Source organism: Camelus dromedarius, chromosome 11 (assembly GCF_036321535.1).
Source record: "Camelus dromedarius isolate mCamDro1 chromosome 11, mCamDro1.pat, whole genome shotgun sequence".
NCBI lineage: Eukaryota > Metazoa > Chordata > Mammalia > Artiodactyla > Camelidae > Camelus > Camelus dromedarius.
The window spans coordinates 56,986,619-57,012,840 of NC_087446.1; the positions used below are offsets into that span (position 1 = coordinate 56,986,619).

Sequence of the window (26,222 nt, forward strand, 5' to 3'; positions counted from 1 at the left end):
GGCTCGCACACCAGTCGGCCCAGCTCTGCCTTGTGTGTTCCCCTGCCACAGGTCACACCCCAGGCTTAGGGAGCAGGTGGGCTATCCACAGGCTGTAATGGGCTCCCCGCTGCACACGCTCCTGTGCAAAGGGCGGGGGCTGCCTGTGGGGGTTGCTTCCCCTTAACAGGCCGGCTTCAAGCTGTGTGCTCAGCCATCCAACCAAGCGCGGACTCCCACACCGCTATCCTCCATTTTCCCCGGGCTGTCGGGCTGCATCGATTTCACGAGCTCTGCAGCCCTTTAGTGGAGACAAAAGGGGAGGCACGACTGGCCACCCGGCCTTCCCCAGCACACTGAGAGGCAGGGACCCCGGGAGGAGAGCTATGAGCGATGGTGAGCTCATCCGAGTGAGTGCCAAGCGGCACACCCCAACACAGCGGGGAGAGACAAAACCCACACACAGTTGTTCGGAGTGGGAGCGGGTGTCGAAACCCTTGAGTTGTGCTTTCTGACAGGCCCAAGGCAGAGACGAAGTGGCGAGATGGTGAGAGAACTAGAAAGAGACCGAGAGGGACAGGGCAAGTACTCCCAGGCATCAGAGGTAGGAAATAAATAATGTCCAGAAGGGTCTGGCTCTGAGGTGGACCAAATGGCTCTCCTGTCCCATGTTTATGGGGTCACGGACCATTAAACCAGCCAACCTACAGATGTCTTCATAAGACTTTACGAGATTAGACTGCGGAGACCCTATAACTCAGCAGCACGAAGGGAAAAGAGGGAGAATTGCTGATAAGAGATGGTGGAACGAGAGGGCTCAGCCTTTGGAGGAGGCACCCCTCAGCGGGAGGATGTCTGGGTCCTGGGATCCCTTGTCTTTGCTTCTCAACTCCTGTTTTTGTGCACATCTCTGTTAGATTCAGAACTGCATCAGGCTTATATAACCCAATAAATTCTTAATTATCTTTTTCCCTCCTAATCCACCTTCCAATTGCAGCCCCCCTCCACCATGACCCACAATCACTAGATCCTTAGAGAAGACAGTTTCTTTGGTTTTTGTGAAGCAAATCAAAAAGATATTATATTTACCAACTCACAAATATTGGGGGATTTTCAAACCTGATTCAGATTGTCAATGTGATTTTCCACAAATTTATTATTATTATTTTTTTAATGGAGGTACTGGGGATTGAACCCAGGACCTTGTATATGCTAAGTGTGCACTCTACCACTGAGCTACACCCACCCCTGGCCTTCCACAAATTGTAATAACCACGAGATGACTTTCCCAGGGGTCCCTGGGTTGCTAAAGTTTAATGTTTATTCTCTGAGCCACTGGGAGCAGAATGGAGCTTGGAGCCCAGGAAGACATACAACCCGAAGGGGTTAAGGGAATGGAGTGGGGAACAGAATACACCTTCTTATTCCCTCAGGCTTGCGCCACCTTGTGGCTATTTGCAGGAAGTCAGAGACCATCAATCCTTAGAAAAAAGCCCTAGTTCTCCAAATCTCCCTCCTCTTTCAGAAACACATGCGCAACTGCTGGCTGACATTTGGGGCCCAAATTAAGTATGGAGTGTAAGACCCAGATGGTCAAACCACCACTCAGGATCCGTATTTGAAAAGCAACCATTTATTAGAACCAATACAAGAGTATGAAAAGAGGGAAAAGAGGAGGGTGGAAGAGGGGGAGAGAATGAGGTCTGCATCAGATGTCAGTTGTGGAAACACATAAATTGCCTACTTTTAAACATTTACATTTAAAAGGCGAACATATATATATACCACTTATCCTAAAAAAAAAAAAATCGAAAGCAGACATGTTTGGCTGAAATAAAACCAAGAAACACAACCAAAACTCCCCCACAAACCAAAAAGGTCCATAGAGAACTCAGTTTCCCATGTTTCCATTCAGAAATCTGGCTACAAAGTGTGATTTGCTTTGCTCCTCAGGATGGTACAGAGCGCTGAACGAAACCCAGCCTCTTGAGTCTCTTAGATCCCATCCTGTGGGAAGGGGTGGGGAGGCCTATGGGCCATGGGTGAATCAACTCCTGGCTACTCGGCAGGATGTCAGACCATGCTCTCTCCATCCTCCAGGACTCCACAGAACCGCCTGGTGCCGCCAGTGCAGTGAAGAGAGGAGCTGAGTCCACAAAACACCGAGAACCGGAATGTGACCGCGGCAAGGGGACAGGACCTTGTGCTTTTTCATAGGTTACACATCAGGGCCAAGGAGAGGGAGAGGAGAAAGAGCCCTACTGGGAAGAGGAGCTGGCTGAGCCCCTAAACTGAGATGGAGAGTAAGGCTCTTGAGCCCACACCTGGGCAAATAGAAATAGTGTCCAAAGTTTTCCCAAACCACAGGGGAAAAAAAGGTCAAAGTCAGGAAAGTTTAGACTGTGGACACTGAGAAAGAGATGACAGATGATGAAATACAGTGAATTGGATGAAGCTTTCAGGAGTATCAATGCCCAATTCTGAATGTTAAACGTATCGCTAGAAAAAAAAAATCCAATGTGGCTCTTTTTCGGTGGGGGATAAAGGAAGTGGTTATGTTTACTGAACCGGCTGGTTCCTATAAGGAGGTGGAGGCGGAGGCTCAGGTACAGATGCCACGAAGGGGTGAAGTGACCCAGCTGTCCTGGGATCAGTTCAGGGAGCAACAAGCAATGATATAAATCAAACCCACTGTGTGCGCTTTGCTCCTGAGACAGCCCAAGTCTGTTCCAAGCCCGTGGGGTATGGGACCTTAATTCCCAACCTGCAGAGAAACAAGCAGAGCATCCCAGATGCCCTAATCCAATGCTCTTGGGTCTCAAACGGCCTCTCTTTGTGGATGCAAGACATAGAAAATACTAAGTGCCTCCCCCTATAACATCTTAAGTAAATCTGGACTATTAAGACTCCAACATTCACGAAAACACTGTCAACATCTGAACTAGCAGCTTTGATGAGGGGTGGGGGGCAGAAAACTTGCCGAGGTCACTAAGGAGTTCCAACCTTGGGACAGCTCAGTGAGGACAGAAGCCTATGGTAGGCCTAGACTTCGGCTCAAGGCATCCTCCATTGAGGACCCTAAAGTATTCTATCAACTTTGATTTACAATGCCTCACAACACCCCTGTGAGGTAGGTCAGTATTATTACCCCCATTTGACAGATGGGGAACTGAGGCATTGAAAGGAGTGACTTGCCCAAGGTCAGTCATTATGAATCAATTGAGGAGGTTGGCACACATAGTCAGCATCCACTCCATTCTTATTCCACGCCCTGGAGCATTTCACTTCTTAGAGTGCACTTGGGAACAAAAGGAAGTCAGTAGGCACACCTCACTCTGCAAACTAGATGAACTCAATCAACCCACAACTATTAACTGATGGCCTATTACTTTACCTAGCATAATGCAAAGAACCTTGGAGAAGAAACAAACCGCTTCTGAAAGTCATCTGTTAATGGATGTTTTGAAAATAAAATTACATTTTAAACGTTAAGGGCATGAATTCTCTTGTAAAGAAATACTTTATCCTAAGAGGTGAAGGATTAAGTCACACTGATTTCTCAAAGTTCTACACCGACTAACCCAAATTCCTAACATTCAGAACGAAGACCACACTCAAGCAGAAAGCTAAGAACCATTTCCTCAGCAGTGCTCTGAGCGGCAAGGTCGGTGGGGAAAGGGGTGCAGGGATCTAGCACTACCGAACACCCTCCTGCTGCTGCCTGTCCCTCCCCACAACACTCGGGGGCAGCATCTTTCCAAACTTTCTGCCCCTGTTCCAACTTCAGAAGTTTCAGCAACTTCACAAATAGCTCAAAGTTAAGGATATAAATGATGACATCTACTTTTCCATTCAAGGAGAAGGTGTGAAGTAACTGGTCAGAAGACTCTTGTAATGTTCTTACCTCCTGCCAGAGACATAACTCTTTAACAAAAGAAAGGCAAAGGAAAAAAACACTCTTTCCCCCTCCTTTGGACTTACACTGAATTCTGGTGGAAATCATTATGACCCTTATCCTAACTCTAGGGGGAAAAATCTAAACCCACAGCCAGCCCTGGTTTAGACTCAAATCCTAAAGCTACTAGAAGCTGCAAAACTCTGACTTGAGCCTTATAAGTGCCGGACACGATGAAACTGTCTTCTCAGCTCATCTCAAAGACTCTCCGGGCAGGAAGCCCTCCTTTCCTCTGTACCCTCTTGTAGTAGCCAGAGCAACAAGACCCTATGTACATTAGAAGCCCAAAAAATGATTTATCAACACACACAATACAATGCTCACCAGGGATCCTCACATTCCAGGAAGGACCAATCATTCCAAGACCTAAGTATAACCCTTTTTTCATTGACTGCTGATCACCCTGGATAAGTCCAGGTGACAAGAAAGTTCAAGACTGATTAAAGCAGCAGTGACAGTTCTGGTTCAGTCTGTGTTGGAATTTCTCAAAAGGCATGATGAACAGGCCACTGGGACCTGGGTCAGCTGTGAGGGTCACACCTGCCAATGCCAAGGGACAGCTCCAAATTTAAAAAAAAAAAGAGAGAGAAGAGAGAGACGATAAAAAGTTCATTGCATTCAATTTGGCCTAATTTCTTGATAATAGTTTCCTATTAGATTTTCTGATTAATACTGATGGCTCTTACCTAGGGTGTGATAATTAGGTTTTGATCTATTGTGACATTAATGATCACAATCAGTTGGCTTTGAAATTGTCTTAATTAATAGCTCTTCCCTTGTCGGCTGCCTCCAGTGCAGGTTGTCCCCTCCTCCACCACCTTGTTTTAACTCCTTCTCTTACTGACCTCAGAGACAAACAGCACTGGAGGATCACTTTCTTTCCATAAACCAAGGTTTTAAACTACCTTAAAAGATTTCTCTGACAGGAGCAACATGAGATGACGATAGGTGAAATGAGGATCAGGATAAAAGGCAAAGAAATATGCTTTCAGTAAATAGGAAATATTCCATCTTAGAAAACAACCAAAGTCAAGCACGATGTTAAAGTGGCAAGGACAAGCTGAAGTAACTCTAAAAAGACAAGATGAGGTAGTTTAAAATTCAAGAAATCCAGCACAAGCAAAAAGAAACTAGAATGTTTACTATCCAAAAAGCCTTCACACTTTAATTTTCCAACAGTTATTCTAATTCTTGGAAAGTTTGACTTCCAAAGCTAGTCAACTTTCAATCACCCAAATCTCAATTACCCAGGCAGAGAAAAGGACTGTTTTCCTGTGGTCACATGGTCAGAACTAAGATCAGACTGTTTCTTAACAGGACTGGCCCACACCCTAGACCTCCCTAGACTGATTAAATCCCAGACTCCAGGGCATGTGTATTTCTGGGAGAGGTTTCCACATAACTGAAACAAGTCTCTGCTTAGAAATCACCATCCTACAGTCCTAAAGAAAAATGAACTGCCCAGAATAGATGCCCAGGTGTTACTAGAAGTGTCCCGAGCCTTCACTTTAGCAACTCTCTTGTCATTGGAAAGCATGTTCCTCCTTTATGTTTTAGGCTTCAAGCCAGCCTCATGTTAATTCCTTCAAAAGGGATGAGAAACTGAAAAAGGTGTGAGCAATTCTGATAAAATATCCAGGAGGAATACATTTTTACAGAACCTACAATAATGTAACAACACTGCCACAGTTAATACTTTCCACAAGCAAGGATTAACTATACCATTCAATACGCTGGCAAAGAGCCTAAAATAGGGAGCAAAACCAGGGGTTCTCAACGTGTTGTTTTCTCTCTCAGTAACAGCATTTCTAACCAACTCTCAGTTATCTTTATTTCCTGGAATCAAACAGGTCCTTGTTGTGGCCCATCTATGGCCGGTTAGTTCAGTTCATCCAAGGTCATACGTCTTTTCTACACATGAACCGTCAATCTCCTACTCTAGGGCCACAAACTATACCAACCAGTTGTCTCTGCCCCAAATCTGAACTGTGTACCCATTTATAGCACTTATTACACTGAACTATTCATCCCACACCAGTATGAAAATTAAGGTCAGGGACTACACCTTTTTAAACTTTGTTGAATGAAATGGACGCCGACATACACTAACGTGGCTGGAATATGGGTGGCTCAATAGAAAGCCATCATGATTAACTGGGCTGGGGGGGCACCCAATTTTGAGCATATGTTCTTGGGTGCAAGACTTGTAACATCTGTTTTTGAAAACATATATGCACGAAGTAGAGCCAAAATGAAACTGGAAAACACCGGGTCCAGACCTTTCCTCTCTCCACCTTGCAGCAGGTATGCTTGCTTGGTGATCTGATTACAAAGGTACAAACCTCAACACTCTAAAAATTTTCACTCTAAAAACCTAAACCAAAAGGATGGAGTCATGGTTGCAAAATGAGCTTTTCCTTTGACCTAATTTGTGAGAAAACAATTTCCACATGTCCAATCTAGTGACATAACCCTTCCTGGGGTTCTCATGTTGTTGCAAACTAGCATTTTAGGCCCTCAAATTTGAACCCTAAGGGCAACGACAATCTCCCACTCCCCATCCCAAAGAGATTCCTCTGACCCCTCGCTGTACCTTAAGTGAACTGGGCAAAAACAGATCCAAGAAAATCACAAGATGAAAATCACAAGCATTTCCCTCAGGGCCCTAAGATTTGGCCTGAAGATAAGGGAAATGGACCGCAGGGAGGCCACGGCACAGGAACGAAGAGTTAAGAATAACCTAAAATTGCCCAAAGTACAGGAACAGGCCCAACTTTTCATCAACAACAGTAGTACAGACATACGGCTGGGGGAGAGCCAGGGACCACTAGACTTTCGAATGTTAAGGAACACCACAGGTCCAAATGCTCCCTTGGGCAGACAAAAACCAGACTGCAGGAGGGAAAATATACAGACCTCTCCAGGTTAAAAATGGTGATTCCATCAGGGCTGACGTTCTCTAACAGCTGATCTTAACGTGAGGCCATCTGCCCAGCCCAGGGCTTGGAAAAGCAGCTATGCTGACCTTGGTAGACTCTGCTGGTCAAAGTTCTGCTAGTCTGTGGAAGGTGAAATCCCTGAATGCTGATTACAGTAAGGAAGAAAAATTCAGCACTAGAAAGATGTTTTGAAAGAGGGCTTAAAACAGAAAAAATAAACTGTGAGCACCTGAGACCTAGATGTTTAAGAGTGCTTAGCCCAGGACTACTAACTCTTCTGAGAGGAGACAGCCCCGTGAAAACAGGTTCCCGCTTGAGGTTGCAACTCTCCAAGGGCCCAGACAGCTGAGACTCAGCACTGACAAATGCTGGAGGCGCAGGCAGGTATCTGGTTTCCTTTCTGCTGAGGGCTGAGATCAGTATTGGCTGCTGGCTCCCCTCATTCCTGCAGAAGTCGCTGTGGGTAGGCAGGGGTAGAACAGGTTGTTTGGACAGCACTAAATACAAGTACAAGACCATGATTCAGTAAACTGTGGACAGAAAAAGATGAATGCAGTGAAATATTAAAGGGGTGGTGAGTAGCAGCAGATGATAATGGGGTTATCTTGCTAAAAGAAATCAGATTGTGATGAATGTCTTAAATATTACTTATATCCCAGGCAACCACATGTCCCAGGTTTCTCAGGACCAATCTCAGTACCAAATAATTGTTGCAATCTTTGTCCACATGCTAGATTTGGGCTCCAAAAATATGATGGCCATAGTCTGCTTACAAGCCTACTGCTCCTGGGGGACACACTGGCTACGTGGACACACCTGCAAACTGAGACCTAGTTCGCCTCCTTGGGGGCTCCGGACCACTTCTGTCCTAGTCTGTATACCCTAATTGATATCCTTAGTTACTTGTATGAAAAATCTCTTTCCTGACCATCCTTTCTTTCTTTCAGATGCCCATCACATTAAGCACCAACAACTGTCAATTATCCAACACTTGATCTAGGCCTTTAATTCCTTCAGAGAGTTAAGGAAGATGGAGATAAAACTCCTACCCACTTGAGGCATGGGTTATGAGTTCTCACCCAATCACATTACCATTCAGAAGGATTTTCCTGGATGGCTGAGACCAAAAGCTTCATTGTTCCAGTCTGTCATGTCACTGCAGCAACAGCTGTCTTCTCAACTGTGCAGTATAATTTTTGACATAATTTATACAAGCACACAGAATTCAATCAGCAGCTGAGCAGGGAAGCAATGTTAACAAATGCTATGAATGGGTATATGATTTGCATATTATTCGGCTCATCTGTGGACTGGAGCAATCTCTCCATTCCCCTCATTACTCTGAATAATCTAGAAATGGTTGAACACTCCTCGCCAGACAGCTATGTTTTAAAAATCAGAAGCAACCACAAAAACAACCTCAATGGCTGATGAACTCTAGAGTTAAGGCTATTTCAAGCATTTATTCTTTTTCCCTCAGCTTTGGGCTGGGACAAGGATGCTCAAAACCCTGCTATTTCCTTACTTTTAGTCTTGATTCTCTAGCCTCCTTCATCTACAAGGAAAAAAAGGGTGAAGAGAAGTAGGGCGCTTCTTGGGGAACAAAGGCAGAAGGATATGATCGGAAAAATAACCTCTCAATACAATGGTAACACAAGAAGCCAAAAGGGAACTATTTTGCTGAATAGGAAGAGAAGATCGTGTCAACATGCTAATATGGGAAGCCTGTCACTCTCTGAGGTGATAGTCTTCCAAATAAATGCATTGAAAAAAAAAAAAAAGATACAACTAAGAGTTTGAGGGTGGAAAAAGGAAAGAGTATTAACACTTCGGGGACTCTTGGTGGCAAATCCAGGAGTCAACAAAGCAGGAAATTTATGATTACAAATGCTATGAATATTTAAAATTGATATTGTGGCCAATGGCTCCCCTCCAAGAATTCCCCACTGAAAATATTGGCATGGAGGGGAAATGGGTTCACTGAGAAGTGAGGGTCAGGTTCAAAGCCTCTTTGGTAACAGGAATGTTTTGGGAGGCCACCAAAGTTGGCAGGGTTGGAGGGTGCCTAGCACCTTGGCACAAGCAAGCACCAGGCAGTCACTCACACCTACATAAACACATAGTCCAAACAGGAGGGGTGGAAGGAAATAGTACAGATATACAGTATGTGATAATAAAGACAACTGTATCCTACCCCATCATCCTCATGTACTAACAGCTAAAAATCTCCACAGTTAATAATCTTGTCATTTTATGACAGACTACACCAACCTGCAGAAGCAGAATTAGGGATTGCTAAAGAAACAAGGCCCAAAGTCCTGGGGCTAAAAGGAGTGCCTTGACAAATCTGAATGTAAAATTTCAAGTCCTCCAAAGGATGGAACTATTATGGGAGGATGGGTGAGGATGAACAACAGAGGGTGGCCCAGAAGACCACACCGGGAACCCTGTATTCTCCTGGGGAGAGCTGAATGAGGTTGGGAAAGCCCCAACAGGTAGGCAGTTGCTATTGGCTTTTTAAAAAGATGGGCAACATCTTTTCCATCCCAACATCTCAACACAAAGGCTAGCTGGTCATCAACATGTTCTAAGAGCCAAAGCAAGAAACCAAAATGAATCATCATTGTAACAAAATCCCCCATCTAAAAAGCGACCAACCTTGAAAAGATCAAGACTCTAAGGTGATTAAAAAGTTCAAACTCATCTTGAGGTCACAAGGGAGCAGAGGGTAGAGAGGAGGGCAAAGGAAAAAATTGTGGGAATTACACACAGTATGTAAATGCCTGGTCTTCACAGAGAGACACTTATCATGAATCAGACCATCAGTTATGTTACAAGAGAACCAATACCAACATTTCTCCTGTGGAGCACAGTGATAAGCACATTTTTATGGATGTGTTTAAGAGAGAAGGGGATGGGTAGAAGGAGAGGAGGCAGGGAGGTGGATGTATTATGTACAAAGAGAAATGACAAAGACCACCCCCTCCTTTAGCTCTTTGCTGTTTCTTTCTCTTTGTTTTCCGCATCCTCAGGATATGCATGCCACGTCAGTCTCTCTTCATAAAATGCTATCACAATCTGTGGACACTTAACATTAGCTTCTTTCGCAAGAACCAGGTCGGCTTCATCTGTGTCTTTCCTGGAGGGAAAGGGTATGAGAGTTAGAACAAGAGGAAGTAAGAGTGAGAGAGTCTGTCCAAACACAGGTTTATGTCATTACATTATGATTTAGCTGCCTTGATCGCCTCTTCATCTTGATTTCAAAGAAAAAAGGACCCTAAGAGTGCCACATTTTCAAGAAGTTTAAGTAAATGAATCAAATTATTAGTAAATATCATTTAACTACTACATCAGACAGAAACAGAAGACATCAGCTAGAATAGATGGAAAACATAGCAGGTTTAATCAAAAGGGTGAAAATTAAACCACTAGATAAAATTCTGCTCCCATAATTTTTTACTTGTGTGTATGAGCATGTGAACGAACACACAACCAAACCTACATTCAGCCCTACTGATTATGCATAAATTGCTCAATCCAGTTTCTGGATCATCTGGATCATGAAAGGTTCCTAACCCTCCTCCATCTTGTGGCCTTTTAAACACTCATCCTTTTGGTCAGAACTGTGGATTGGAACAATAAGAAAACAGAAATTTAAGTCAGCAACAGTACTTAGATAAGGGAAGGTGAGGGAGAATGTAAAATCTAGTCACTAAAATGAAATGTAGGAATCAGCTGCAAATTTCTATTACCCAAGTTACGCAGGCTCTATTATAAAGCATAACACCAAGATCTAGCAAGTCCTTTAAACAGAGTTCCAAACCAAGAAAAAAAGATATTTTAAATTAAAATCTCCACTGAGATGTGAGCAAAGGCAACTACCTCCTTTTCTAGAAAATGGAGACGTTGAATTCACAGACGTTAAGTATTACAGATGAGAAGAGGGAAACACACAACTTAGAGCAGACACCCAAATTTGGACTGTGGTGGAGAAAGCTAGTTAAATATGTGAATGTAAATCTTAAGTACCACATGTGTCTGAGTGGGAAAAGCAGTCAATACAGCTACTTAGTCCTGACAGAGTATAGTGATTCTTCAAATATAGGCTTCTGGGTAATTTACCAGCAAAACTTCGATCAGATAAAATATTAAACCTCTTGACTATACAACTTTTAAGGTAATTAACTTCCTTCGTGGCAGTGTAGAACGAACCCTCTATTTAGAAAACAAAATTAAATCATAAGCCCAGAACACATGGAAACAGAGAGGTCATGAGGGCTTCACCATAAATCACTGTCTTTAAGAAACCAAATTGAGGGGAAGTAACTACGCTTTCCTCTAAGAGCCATTCTCTCTTTACCGGATGAAATAACTTGTGCTTTGGCTAGTACTATTCTTAATGCTTTTTGTTAAGATTATTTTTCTCTTTTAGACATCATTCCGTGGTCTTGGTCCTCAGCGATGGCAGAAAGCCTCACTCAGCTCCTATCCCGTGGCCATAGGCTCATGGTCTGACGGTAAATGATTCAGAACTGTGTAAATAAATGGTTAGCTCAGGTTTATACATCTCCTACCTCAAATCTACCATTTTCTGGTATGTGGGCTAATATAATATAATATAATTTGGCTTAATATCAAAGCTTCAGAATGTCTTAAATCCATTCTGAACCATAATTTCCATTTAATACCAACAGTTGGTATCAGCTAAAAAGATTCCTGACAATCAAAATTCTTAACTGGGGAATACTCAGTCTTCCTTCACTATCTTCCATACAAATTCAAGTCATTGGCACAGAAATCCAATTTCTCTCTCACCATTTCATTAGGAACATTAAATCGCCACAGGAATCTGTCGCCCCAATGATCTTTTCTGGTTCCAATCCTCTCTCAAAGCCCCGAGCGATATCATTGCTCTGCTATAAATAGAAGAGGAAGAAAGGTTACAGCTTGGAGATAAGAATAAAAAACCTCATCATTTCTCAACTCAACAAAGCACAGCCTAAGTTATTATCGCTGGATACCATTTCTGTCACCAATTCATAAAATTCTTAGAACTTAAGAAATACAATACTGGGTCAGTCAGTGACAGTGATGCCAAGAGATATTTTTGTAGGAAGATGCAGTTGTCCTTCCAGTATTCCTTCAAAGGATTAGGAGTGGCCCCTAAAACTGTTTAATTTCCCTTAAAATATTCTGAAGTCACCATCTAGGAACTCCTCTAGTCCCCTAATCTCTTTAATACTATAAATTGACTACCCCTGAATTGTTGTTTCTGTCCATGGTTAAACAAACCAAACCCTTTTTCATTTTATGAACTTCAAATATACCACACCTCAATCTTTATTTTTTTAGACTTTTAGTTCACCTAATACTGACCAATATTTTTAATACTTCTTTTCACATAATCATCTATACTTATGAAAGAACAGAATTAGAATGATTCAAGGCACTACCATAAAACAGCAAATTTCTTTCAGAGCTCACATACTGTAATACTCACACACTTGAGGAAGGGGCCTTGGTCTGTGCCCCCCACCCCATCCCCTCCCCCGCAAGTGGATGGGTTATTAGTATTAGAGAGCAGAAATGGACAGTGATTTAAAACAAACTGATAATTCTGTACAGGACTATTCAAACTTGGTCAAATTGCAATTATGCAATCTAGGTAAGGAGCATAGGGTCTGATTCTGATGTGCTGGTACTGGTGAGAGCAAAATGGTGAAATTTTAAACAAACTTGGTAATTTTAAAAACCTGACTACGGAAAATAATGCAAGCTTTTCTAGTGGCAACAACAACAAAAGATTTCTAGAATGACAGCTCAAATGAACTAAATCTCTAATGTCTGATTTTCATAATAAAATCTCTTTGATCTGACATTCACCTTGCTTTCTTCTGAGAGATACAAAGCACTCAGGGTCCAGGTGGTCCCCAAAGATACCGGAACCCACACTGGGAAGGAAATTCCATGCATGGATCAGGGGACATACAGACTCAAAAACATAGCCTCTTTTGGGGGCGCTTAAAGGGAGGAGGTTCCCAGATGTGCACACAGCTGCTCACAGCTGGAATGCTGGCGCCGAAATGAATCGTAAATCATCGCTGGCGGCTGAAAACAGTTTGCCACATAGGGAGGGAAGGGAAGAAAAATGTTCAAGCTGCTGAAAAGGAGCCGAAGCGAGGAAAATGCTAAAATCATCACACAGGCAGTAATCTTAAATCAGGCATAATGCCGACGAACAAATTTCTTCTGCAGTGGTCTAAAGCAAGAAATGCAATCCCCTCCTGCACCTTTAAAACATACAATCACCTATCTTCCCAGCTGCCTACCTGACAGCCACCAGCACTGCTGAGAATGCTGTCAGGGGCCCCAGATAAACATTACAATGTAAGGGACATGTGGGGGTGGTTTTCAAGGTCAGCAGCATCAGAACCTGGCCTGGGAATGCAACTCTCTGCACTGGCCAGTGGCTCAAACCCAGACTGCTCCTGTTTAGAAGGACAGAAACCTTAGGTTGAAGAAATACACACTACTATGTCACAATGGCTACAGAAGTCTTATGCTGTGTTATTTTCCAGTCTCTTTACTTAGCTAGAAATGAATCAAATGACAAAAGCCAGAATACAAAAGACTAGTGAAAGAAAAAAGAAAGAACCAAGTCCTAGCTCCTTAAAGAAGGGAAGGCATTCTCAAATTATTTACCTGTACACTGTGTCATAATGATAGACACCCCTCACCAGAATAGGGCAGTTTTAAAAATAAGATTGCAAAAACTAAAATTAATCAGGGAATCAAATAAGGAGGCAGACAAAAACCTAGAGTGCACTTTCACTGGTAGCCTCCAATCTTCCACTCTTATTTCAATTCTTTTTGGAAAGCTGGTCTTCCATTTTCTCTCTACGGAGACCAGGAATCACTTGTGTAAGTCTCTATAAAATGCTGATGCCTAGGTCCAACCCACAGAAATTTGAATTTAATTGGTCTAGGGTGCGTATCTTGGGGCACTGGAGGGTTTTGATGCACCCCCTCTCCTCATCATCTGCTGTGATTCTAATGTGCAGCCAGGGCTGAGAACTAATGCTCTAGAAAGATGGGTACCCAAGGAGAATGAAGATAAATAGGGATGCTTATGGCAGTGATGCTAGCAGACTCAGAAGCAGACTTATGTTTTTATTTTATTAAACTTTAAGGGTATGACACATTTTCGGCACAAAGGGCTTCACAACCTTGAAATAAATGAAAGGAATGGAAGCTAGGGGAGTGGAATGAGTACGTGTATATGTGTACACAGATGGAAATGATACAGATGGAAAAAGAGGCAGTAACAGTGCTCATGGCTAGTTACCTGAGAGCTACAGATCAGAAGGACTAAAGCAACTGAATCAAACCAAAATTTCATAAACACACTGTCCAAACTGAATAAAGGGATTCAAAAGAAAGGTGAAAATTAATTAATTTGGAGTATGTAAAAAATAAAAGGATCAGAAGAGAATATACATGCCACTGAACTGTATACTTTAAAATGGTTAATTGTATGTTGTGTGAATTTCACCTCAATTAAAAAAAGGAAATAGAATATAAAGGGTTGAAAATAAGTGCTATCTTCAGAACAAAAGAAAAAAGTGAAGTGGTAAACATTTTAAAGCGCCCTTCTATTCTTAAAAAATTCACCAAAGGCTCATCCTCTCTAAGATAACTTAGCCACCTATTCATGGATAAGGCACAGAGTGGCTGAATGTTTTATAGGGATTTAATTTTGCCACTTTACTACAATTTAGTGGACACATTATGATGTTTCTCACTCAGCCAGGAGAGGGTGCTGTAGGTAATCAACATTATCTCCCTAGGAGCTCTTTTGTTCAACAATTTACCTGGGAACAGAAATAACCAAAATAATGCCTTTTGGCTGGGGGTGAGGGTGGGGGGCGGCGCAGAAGAACAGTCTGTGGGGAAAAGAGGGAAATAAAGCTTACCTCTCTCTTTTTTTTGGATTTGATATCATCAGCACTGTTCGCGAAACTGGATTTCCTCTTGTTACTTTCTGACTTCTCCCTGGGTTTGTTATTTTCACCCTCCTTCATCTTCTTATACTTTTTCATAAACTCGGAAATTAGCTCAGGGCAATCCAAATTTTTCTCAGGCTCCCAAGTATTGTGCTCCCTGGCCAAGAGGAATGGAGAAAAAAAGGAAAGAAATGAGTGGGGGGAAATCCAATGTCTTATTTTAAAGAAGACAAGTAGGCAAAAAGGAAAGAACCTTATGCTTACAGGAGGCAACAAATTTGATCCTAGGAATCTATCCAAGAGAATGAACAACTATATCCCCCATAATAACTTGTACACAATTATTTACAGCAGCATTTTAATAGCCAAAGACAGAAAACAATTTAAATGCCCATCAACTGGTGAATGGATAAACAAAATGTGGTATATCCATACAATGGAATACTATTTAACAACAAAAAGGAACATAATACGAATTAATACATGCTACATGATGGAAGAACCTTAAAAACATTATGCTAAGCGAAAGAAAACAGATACAAAAGACTATACACTGTCTGATTCCATTTATACGAAACGTCTAGCAAAGACAAATTTTGAAACAGAAAGCAGATCAGTAGTTTCATGTGGCTGGGGTTTGTGATCAAATACAAATAGCCAAGTTCAAGAGAATTTGGGGAGGATATGGAAATGTTGTAAAACTGGGGTGTGATGATGGTTGCACAATTCTATATATTTACCAAAAATCACTGAACTGTGTATTTCCAATAAATGAACTTTATGGTATGTAAATTATACCTCAATAAAGTCAAATATAAATTCTGCTTTGTAAGTACAAAATAAAAGTGATTTCATACTTATAACCATCTATGCAAATCCTGAAGAGAGGATTTCATACTTATAACCATCTATGCAAATCCTCCAGCTTATACTGTCTTAATGTTACTTATATTTTGAAGAAATATCAACAAATTATTGGAAGATTGAAAATAGTTAATTAGAAAAAGCAGTAAAGGCTTAAATCTTTAGAATACAGGCAAACCATGAGAAGGAGAAGACTCAAAAAAGTAGAATCTGGACTGCATTAATTCAACGCTCTGGATTCAAGTCCACTGTCACTAGGTGGTCAAAATACATTTTTATATTAATAAGCAAAAAAAAAAAAACCCAAAAAACAAAACAAACTAAATAATTGGGTCTAATTAAACTTGGATCAATGGACTCCTATTATGAGGAAAACAAACAGCTGGTATTCACAAAGTTGTTCTGTGTATTCCTGGCATAGGTTTTAGGAAAGCAAACCATCAACTACACAGTAGCTTACGGAATCAAAGCAAGAAATGTATTTCCATGGGAAAAACTAGACCAGGCATCCTCTCTACTCCTAGACAGTGGCAGAGGTTCTTTGGGTTATATAGTAAGAACTAGCTTTATTTTATTTATTTATTTTTTAAAATGTAGGTACTAGGTATGGAACCCAGGACCTTGTGCATGCTAAGCACGAGCTCCACCACTGAGCTATACCCACCCCAAGAACTAGCTTTATTAAGATACTTCTGTAAATATATCATAGAAGCAGTTTCTATGATTCCTTCATTGATTTAGGAAAAAATGTTTAAATTTATATACTATCCATTTTAGATATTTTATTGCTTTTGTCTTTAAAATAAGATACCTTTAGAAAGGAACGGTTTGAACAATGCCATAATAACTCAAGTAAAAAGAATGATAGAAAAATCTGAGATATTTACTCTAGATTTAAACTTCCTGCAAAAAGGGTTAAGAATGAGACAAAATTTATTTCTAAACCATTTAAGCTAAAATTGAAAACCCTCTCCTTCATAGCACTTCTTCAAGAGGAAGGAAAAAAAAAATTCCTTATACAGTAACCCCCCAAATCCAGACTATACATATAGTTTACTATCCCAGAAGAAATTAAGACACTAAAATCAAGAGACATGCCAACACTATAGCACAATAAGCAAGTAGATGTGGAGGTAGGAGGGAGTTTCTGTTGCTAGCAAAGAAAGCCAGTCCTCTAATGGGATTATCACTTTTCCTACCATATTGGTATTGCTATTTCTACATCAATCAATTTTCACCCAAAAGACAGCATGGTATAATTTTTAAAAAATCTGGGATTTAGCGCCAAAGAAATCTGACGACGAATCCTTGTTTCAGCACTTACCAGTTATGTCATCTTTGGCAAACAACTTAACTAATTTCCTCATCTATAAACCAAAAATACTTCTAAAGGCTGTTACAAGAATTCAAAAAAATGCATAAAGTAGATTCTGATCACTGCCTGGCAAACAGTAGGTACTTAGTGGTACACAATGCTAAACGGGCAAAATCTGTTCCAGTCTTCAAATGAAATCCTGGGTATTTCTGACAAATGCTTAATCCATCTACCCTAAACCTTTTCTTTCCCTCATTTATCGACGTAAGGTACCAGCACCTCAATTATAGATGCAGTTTTGAAATTTTTCAAAACGCTCAACAATTTTCAATGGTGATTCAATGGGCCACAAAAATACCCTTAAAATCTTTAGGTGTATTTTAATTCCGATTTCATAGTGCTCAAGGTCTCTCAAACTCACAGTTCTCATCTCTAGAGGATGTTGTGATCCCATTCCTCTTTAGAAAAACAGAGGGCATATTCTGATTGCTGTGCTACCCACATTTAGTGCTCTGTGTGCTGAATACCCTGCAGTGCATGAACTGTCCCATCTAAAACACTAGCAGTGCTCCGGATGAGAAACCTGATTCACACAATAAAATAACCTTAAATATATTTCAAAGGCTCCTGGTCATACCTTTGTCCAAAACTACCGTCAAAACATTGAATCTTTTATTATATTTAAGTCCCACACTTTAAAGCTATGATGTTCAATATGATAACTACCACCTACATTCGGTTAATGAGCACTTGAAATGTGGCTAGTCTAAACTGAGATGTACTATAAAATGTAAAATATACATCAAATTTTGAAGATTTAGCATGAGAAAATAATATAAAATTTCATCAAGTTTTGTATTAATGCTGAAACAGCATTTTCATGTATTGTTGAAATACATTATTAAAATTAATTCCACTTTTCTTTAACATGACCACCTTAAAATTTAAAATTACGTATGTGGTTGGGAAGGTATAGATCAGTGGTAGAGTGTGTGCCTAGCATGTACAATGTCTTGGGTTCAATCCCCAGTACCTCCGCTAAAAATAAACAAAAACCTAATTACCCCCCACAAAAAAAAAAATGAAATAAATAACTTAATTACCCCTTAAATAAATAAATAAAAATAAAATTTACATATGTGGCTTGCATTACATTTATATTGGACAACACCACTCTAAGGAGCCTAAACCACTTCCTATCCTGGGGGTTCTGAGAAACCCATTCTTTGTTATCAGGCATCCTGGGAAGAGAATTAATGCAAAATGGAGGCAAAATACCCAATGATTACACAGCTTCATGTATTTCACCTTTCAAGCTACCTCTTCTATGCTTCAATATGTATCTAGTTCTATTTATTCCAAAGGAAAGAATAATCTAGCATTTTAGCATAAAGTCAATCACCGCCTAATTATGGGGAGTCAACACTTCAGTATCATTCTTTTTGTTTATTTGTTTTGGGGGGGACGTAATTAGGTTTACTTATTTATTTTTAAACGGAGGTACTGGGGATTGAACCCAGGACCTCGCGCATGCTAAAAAAATGCCCTCTACCACTGAGCCATACCCTCCCCCAACTTCAGTATCATTTTTAAAGCTCATTGACTTAAAAAGAGGGATTTTAAGGTCTTTACATAATACTAAAAAAAGATAGATTGATGGATAAAGGGATAGATGGACAGATTAAAATGTTAATTACAGAAACTAGGTGGGGTGTATTTGAGTGTTTACTCAATTTCTTTTGCCTCAGCTGTATATTTGAAAAATTTTAAAATAAATATTGGGGGAACAATGCGGCCTCAGATTTAGTATCTCCTTTAGATGAGTGCTTCATCCTAGGACACTTTTGAGGTCCAAGGATCATTATGGAAAGGTATGGGCTATGAGATCAACTCTGACTTCTTCTGCTTAAACATATGTATTTTAGCTTAATTATATCCAAAATAATATTAACAATAATAGTTTATACTTACACTGAGCTTATGTGTCAGACTACACAGCTACCCAACATCTCTAGGATATACACTATTTCTTACCCTTATCTTACTGAGGAGGAAAAAGATGAAGGAACTTCACTAAAGTCACCATTAAGTGGTGGAGCAAGAACCTGGACCCCGGCAATCTGGCCCTCAGGCTATGCTCCTAACCAGTTCATTTTACTGCCTCTCAAAAGCACTCTCATTAGAATACCTGCTCAAAGAAGGGGGAGACTTTGTTTAGTTTATTGCTCTGTCTTTGAAAAGACAAAGATGGTGATGGTTCCTGGGCAAGTAAACCAAAGGTGTCTATGTGTACAGAGTCCCAAAGCCTCAGAGAAGGCACTTACTCGGAAAAGCCTTTCCACTTCAGTAGATACTCCACTTGCCCCTTAACCACACGCCTATCTAGCACCTTCTCCACGACGTACTCCTCCTCATCCTCTGAAGAAGAACTGTCAGCTGTCCGCTTGGTTTTCTTTCCCATGTCTCACGCTGTTCCACCTGAAAGACTAAGGCCACCGGGTTCCTGCAGATGGAAAGGACAAAATAGTCAGAATCCACGTAAGCAGTTAAAACTTTCTGTCTCTTCTTGATGGGATGCAGGGTATAACACAAAGTCACCATGTACCCTTTTCTTCTTGAAGCACTCTACAGATGAGACCTAAGAATTTAATCAAAAATGGGTAGATCCCCACTTTCCCAACCACAACTTTCTCCTCAGCTAACAGGATGTAAATTATTAGATGGCACAATTATCTAACTCCTCTAATTTCAGACTCCAAAAGACAAGTAGTGGGTGGGATTTTACTCCTGGCTACTCCTGTAACTGTTTACAAGCCAGAAACTCAAAGAGAAATATGGATAATCTTCAGTTAAAAGAACCATGATAGAATTCCTCCAAAGTGAATAAAGTTCTTTATAAAAATTGAAAAAAAAAAAAAACAGCCATCAAAATTTAACTTTCCTCTGCTCTGAGCATCTCAAACGGTCTCTTAGGAGCACAAAAAAGGCCTGCTCAGGCATCTTTCACCACATTTTCAGTGACTCGGTACATTTCCCTTAAACAAATTGAGCCTGTCCCTTCAGAGCATCCATCAGCTCACAAAAGCAAGGCTGACATCTCAAACACACTAAGCTTCCTTTTTTATTTAGGATGGGAGGGAGGCAGGGAGGAGAAAAACATTTTTTAGCCCTAAAAATCAAAATTAGTCATTGGGTTGGTTCAGTAATTCTTAAGGTTCAATTAATCAAAATATTAAGGAGGTACCTCTCCTCTTAGCTGGAGTTGACTTTGAGCCAAAGGAAGAGGAGGAGGAAAAAGAAGTCTGGTCCCAGACTCACATCAACATGAAGCCTCAAAACACAGAGGAGCCATTCATAGGCCCAAGGAAAGCTGAAGCAAGGCAACACAAATGGAAATTGAGTTAAGCGCAGAAATATGCACAACCAGGGGGTACTCAACAGAGATTCTAGTTTTTTAAATTCCCACGTTGTTGTCACCATCATCATTTTTAAGAACTCTTCCCTAACCATGTTAAATGGTGCTTAGATTCTGGATTACAGAGTAGCAAGAATTGTTTTCTTAGCTGAACTCCATTTTCATTTTTCTGTAATCTTTAAAGATTTTTGTTTTTCAGCACTCTAAAAATATTTCCATCCTGATCAGAAGACCACCCCCAGGAGTAAGGAAGGCCACTAAAAATCTAAAAATTTTGTTCAAGTTGAGTAGCATAAAAAGTTGCATTTATCAATTTACTTCAAATCAGCAAAATGTGGGAATTATTCCAAGAATATTTCTTTGGAAACAATACCTCTAGAACTTACTAGCAATAGGTCTGCCCACACAAAAAACTGTCTGTACTCATTACTGCCCTGTAATAAAACTATGTTTTCATTAAAATGCTTTATTTGGAAGAGTGGGTGGGAGGGCAGGGGAATGTAGGGAAGGGGCTTCAAAATAATTTTTCCATGAATTGAGAAGAAAGTCCTAAGCTTCAAGGAAAATAATCTGATCTGATTTATTTAAAATAAAAGCAGCCTCCAACCTCACCAGAGACAGGAAATGTCATATTCCAGGGAGAATACCCCACCCCCACCCCCACTCACCTTGGAATTTCCGGGAGCTGAGCAGTTTAGGTCAGAGCGCTGGGGTTAAAACCAGCCCCGGGTTAGATGCATGCAGTTAAGCATTGTGGCTATGGCCTCCCCTGCCTCACGAGGAAAAACAAGGATTTACATATGTGTTCTTCAGTTTGAGGGAATAAAGAGGAAAATCTCTTTCTACCTTCATGCAGATCAGGAGCCCCAAAAGTAGAAGATGAATGGGGGTTCCCTCCTTTACCTACCGGATCGCCCCCGTTCTTTCTTTCCCTCTGGGCTAACAGGAGGGGCCTCCCCTCCCAGGTCTGGGGCTTGGCGGGCTGGCAGCTCCCCCGCCCCCACCCAGCTGCCTAGGCGCCACTGCGCAGCTGTCCCAGTCCGTTGCCATGGCAACTGGCAGCAGCACTAGACTAAGGGGGAGAGAGGCAAACGGAAAAGTTAAAAGGCTTAACTTTCCTTTTCAGTGAAGACTGGGTGGAGAAGTTGGAAGATACCTCCCTTGGCCTCAAGGCCAAGGCACTCAGAGCTCTGGGGAACTGGTTCTTGGGTTTTAAATCCAAAACTTGTGCTTACTCCTCTAAGAGCACAGGGAACTAATCAATAGCGTTTTAAAATCATTTAACAGGATTATAGCTCAACTGGAAGGTGGGGGGCAGGGTAAGGCTAGATCCTTCTACAACAAGATCAGTACAAATTACCCGCCCCCTAATCCAGCCCACCAGCAGCACTTTAGACAAGGCCTCTCCTACCATCTGTCACTGAACAGTTAAAATTGCTTGGAGGGGGGAGGGGGGAATAACAGAAAAGGGGGAAGGGAAGTATTTCAAAGATACTATACAACTTTCCTTCTTGGGCGATTACTAGATCTAGAAACAGAATCTAGAGACTTGAAGCAATACCAAAGAACTTTTAAACTGAAACTCTAGGTAGAAAAAAAATTTTAATCCTTAAATAGTTTTAAACAAGAAAGGGGAGGGAGCAGTCCAGTTACAACCATTACTGTTAAATTAAAACCATTTCTCATTAGTCGTTCTTATGTTATAAAAGTTTTAAATAATACTCACCTGGAACATTAATTTTACAATATAATCATTAAAAACTCCACATATTAAGAACCCCTAATAGTTGAGAAAAGGAGGATTGAGATAAAGAGATGCTTAAGAGACTTGCAGTCCCATGAATTTTCCTTTCTCCTGGCCATAAAGAACATTTTAGAGAGCTCCAAACCCCAGCTCTGCTGTACAGATAGATACAGGTCTTTAGAACCAGAGAGAGGTTGGTGCCATAGAAGAGTAAGAAAAAGGGACAATCAAAGGCAAAGAACCCGATTAAGGAAAAAAAAATGATTATTTTGGTTATCAAACAGGAGAAATTACAGAGTATGAGAGCAAAGTGGACAGTTTTCAACTACAGAGGATTTCTTTAACCTTGAGTAGATCCATCAGGAAATCTGAGTAAAAGCAGCCTTTCTTGACTCTTGCTAACTTTTAAAAACTTTTCGTGGTTAAGGGATATGAAAACAATGCCAAAGGAATTAGATCAGGGTTATGGTTCTGTGATTAACTTGCCATGTGTGATCTTGAGTAAATTTTAGATCTAACCCCAGAATCACTAAAATGTGCCAAATAAATCCTCATTGCCTACCTCCTAGGGAAAGAGTGAGTTTATGTTGAAACCAAAGGTCTGCTAAGTCCCCCAAAGAGAACCTTTTGTAAAAATATTATAGGGCCTAATACAACAGCAGCAGGAAATACGTGACCTTCTAAATTCCTAAGCCATTAAACCATATCACATGCAGTAGTAACTCCTGCAGTTCAACACGTTAGACAGCAAGAAAAGAGGAACAGTGTCTTTGTTAACTGGCGCTAGCAAACTAATAAACCTTCAGAGAAAAAGCAGGTACCTTTTCTCCCAAGGGCAAAATCCTTATTCTTACTCCTTAAAACTCAGAAAAGCACTGGAGATGGCAGACTGGAAAGACTAACTAATAGCAATTGTGTGAAGGGATAAAGGACAGGAAAGAATGACAGCAATACTAACATATTAGTGAAACCTTTTAGGGAAAACAAGTGAATTCAATAAGGAAAGGGACACAAATATTCTGGTGTTGATCCTTCTCTCTAAAACATCAGGAAATAAAGAGCCAAATCAGTTCCCTCCTTCCCACTCTTAAAAGGCACATGGCTAAGATCCCTTTCTCTTTGGGAAATGGGTTTTGTAACAGCTGACAAATCAAATTGGGCCTGATGCCAGGAGTCAGAGTCCAACCATAATATTCTGTAAAGAATGGCATGCAATTGTCTTATAAATCTCCTGGACAGTCACAGATCAGAAGCTGGCAAGGATGACGACATAGTTCTGATGGAATGTGTCTTATCTTAACCTTGAAGTTACAGATCTGCTCAGGAGCAGCAGTAAGAAATGAGAAATGCACTCAGACATCGGAGGGGACATAATTCTCTTTTAGACAGTGCGACCCAGTGTATTAGGGTCAAATGAAACACAAAGCCAGACGGACAATTTAAGAGCTAGAGCCTGGACCAGATAAAGCATCAAGACTGGTGGTTCGCGCTGAGCTTGGGACGAGGGAGAGGTCCAGGGTGAGAAATGAGACGTGGCTGGCAGGATGATGGAGTGATTAAGGTACAATCCTGATACCATGACAGAGGAAGAGAGGCTGAGCCTCTGAGCACAACCTTATTATCCTTGTGGAAATCTCCATGGGAAGGGGTGGGTAGCCCCTCAAGTTTCTAGAGAGTCTTTCAGACATAACAGCTCTCAGCCTTTTCCTGAACACACACAGGAACTCTCTGGTAAACGCATCAACAACCACAGACACAGGCGAGCAGTTTAATTGCCCGTCAGATCACGAGAAAGAGCAGGCCCCACCAACCTTTCATATCAGCAACACAAAGCAAATTCACCTTGCAGGCCTCTGAGTGCTGGGGAAAAAACACCTAAATCGGGGATCTGGTGAGAATTCAGCCTTGGACAAACATCAAAGAGCTTTGCGGTCAGGCACAGTCAGAACCCACATTCCAAGTCGATGACAGGAAACTTCTTTAACAGATGAATCTTCCAGAAAAAAAAGGGGGGGGTGGTAGTGGAGGTGAGGAGGTGAAGCAGAGAGGGACAAAAAAATCCCATACATTATAAGAGTAAAAGAAAAAAAAAGGTAAAAATTGCCAGTCCCCAGAAATTAGAGAGGGCATTCCAGAAAGCTGGGGCAATCCAGAAGAACAACAGATGTAATGATTAGCTCTCTGCATTAACCAATCCATCCTGGAAGCATGGAGCCACCCACATGGAATCGCTAGTATCAGTCTGCTCAGTCCAGTTCAGGCTCTGCTCTGGTCCCTCCAGTTACTACTTTTCAATGCCAGCTGTCCTGGTGGCTTTTCTTAGATCTTGGTGTAGCGTGTGTGTTTTAAAATCACTACTTAATGAGCAAAAATGTGTGTGTGTGTGTGTGTGTGTGTGTGAGAGAGAGAGAGAGAGAGAGAGAGAGAGAGTGTGTGTGTGTGTATAAATATAAAAACATAATTCTAAAACTTTCTCTAAGCTTTCTTTGTATTATTTAAAAAGTAATGAAACCAACTGCTAAGTTGCCTCACTCAACTACCCACTGATCTATCTGGAGGGGGTAGTCAGACCAAATGTCAAAATGCAGAATCAATGAGCTCTGTCTTCATTTTAGAGTTTCAATATAAATTCTGTAAGCCCACTAAGAAGGCAAAATCCTCTACACAGAAAGCCATTCTAAAGAGTAGGAAAGGGTGAGGGCATATGCAAAAGTCCCTATCACGTGTATTAATTAAATATGCCGCTGATGGCTAACTTCAGTTGGTCCAGGCTTGAGAAATCTCCATTTCTCCCCCTAAGGCCCCTGGGGAAAGCTGGTGGCTTATGTGAAGATTAAATTGTCAGCTACAGCATTCTCTTCAAGGCATCCTCTTTATAGCCTTATTGTAGCAAATAAAACAGATGAAAAGAAACCAAATTTACAGAACCGTTTTAATCTGGTCTATGTTCTCTGCTCTTTATGGATCCAGAAGTACCAATGGTTTTAGGTTTTGTAACACATACAGCATAAAACTAAAATACCCTCTATAAAGATGTTTTCTTCCACTAGATTTATGATTTCCAAAGTATTAGCCATGTGGCATTTTAACAGAAACACAGCATAGAGATGCACATTACAGCTGTCCTGGCTGTCTCAGGTTTTGTTAAATGGGCTGATAACTATCACTCCACCTCCACCAAAAGCCTATGAGCACCCAATTCAAGAGGAGTTAAAAGCTTTTTAAATGTCTATTTAAGAGACTGGATTAGGAAAGAGTTGAGGAAGATTAACTGTGGTCGTTAACACCCCTATCATTAACAAGCCACATACAGACAACACAAACTTTATTAATAGAGAGGAGTGTGGAAAGAGGAAATGCTCTCCTTTGGCTAGCACGGCTCCAGTTCGTGATCCTTTAATAATCAGGCCAAGGCACTGCTTCAACCAGTCACAGAATTATTCTGGGGCAAAGTATCCTATTTGTTGATTATCTCAGCCTTCTGCTCCAGCGAGCAAGGTAGTATAAAGCCTTTTGTTCTTTTAGATTAAAACATATACATTATAAATGGAGATAAAGGCTGCCTTGTAAATTTCAATTGGCTGTACTATCCTCCAAGCTCTGACCACCATTAAAAGATACAAATGAATGTCTACTCCAGCAATTCTCAGAACTGCTCGCAGTTTTAAGTCCAGTTCACTGGTATATTTAGCAATAACACACAAATTCTTGGTATCTCATTACCAGATCACAATCCCACAAAATAATTTTACACGGGACTTTTTTTCCCATTATTCAAATCGACTAAATTTCTTCTCTCAAGGCTCAGTCCTCTCTGAATTTAGTTAGGTCACACCTAAACCCATCACTGAGCAAGAGGTCAGATATTCACTTGTTCCAACATTCATGAGGAAGTAGAATTTGGTACCTCTATGGGCAAATGTCTTCCAGACGGTGCCTTCCAATGACCCTCTCCTTGGAATGTAGTGAACTCATCTCAAAGCACCATTGTCTCTGGTGGGTGTTAAT

General features: G+C 41.0%; 1 protein-coding gene across 4 annotated transcripts in view; it reads right to left on the reverse strand.

The window, feature by feature from the left end:
• Nucleotides 1–1,596: 1,596 nt before the first annotated feature.
• The window catches only part of CBX5 (chromobox 5), a 33,771-nt gene continuing 9,145 nt past the window's right edge, over nt 1,597–26,222 (reverse strand). Inside the window, exons 1-5 of one of the 4 annotated variants that reach the window (XM_010994099.3) lie at nt 21,378–21,484; nt 19,380–19,558; nt 14,847–15,033; nt 11,689–11,789; nt 1,597–10,012 (exon numbers count right to left, since the gene is read on the reverse strand). In XM_010994099.3, coding sequence (XP_010992401.1) covers nt 9,862–10,012; nt 11,689–11,789; nt 14,847–15,033; nt 19,380–19,516 — 576 coding nt within the window. In that variant the 5' untranslated portion in view covers nt 19,517–19,558; nt 21,378–21,484 and the 3' untranslated portion in view covers nt 1,597–9,861. Of the gene's footprint in view, nt 10,013–11,688; nt 11,790–14,846; nt 15,034–19,379; nt 19,559–20,299; nt 20,461–21,138; nt 21,357–21,377; nt 21,485–26,222 lie in introns of those variants that run through there. The other 3 variants (XM_031462380.2, XM_064491071.1, XM_010994098.3) reach the window with 3 other exon arrangements.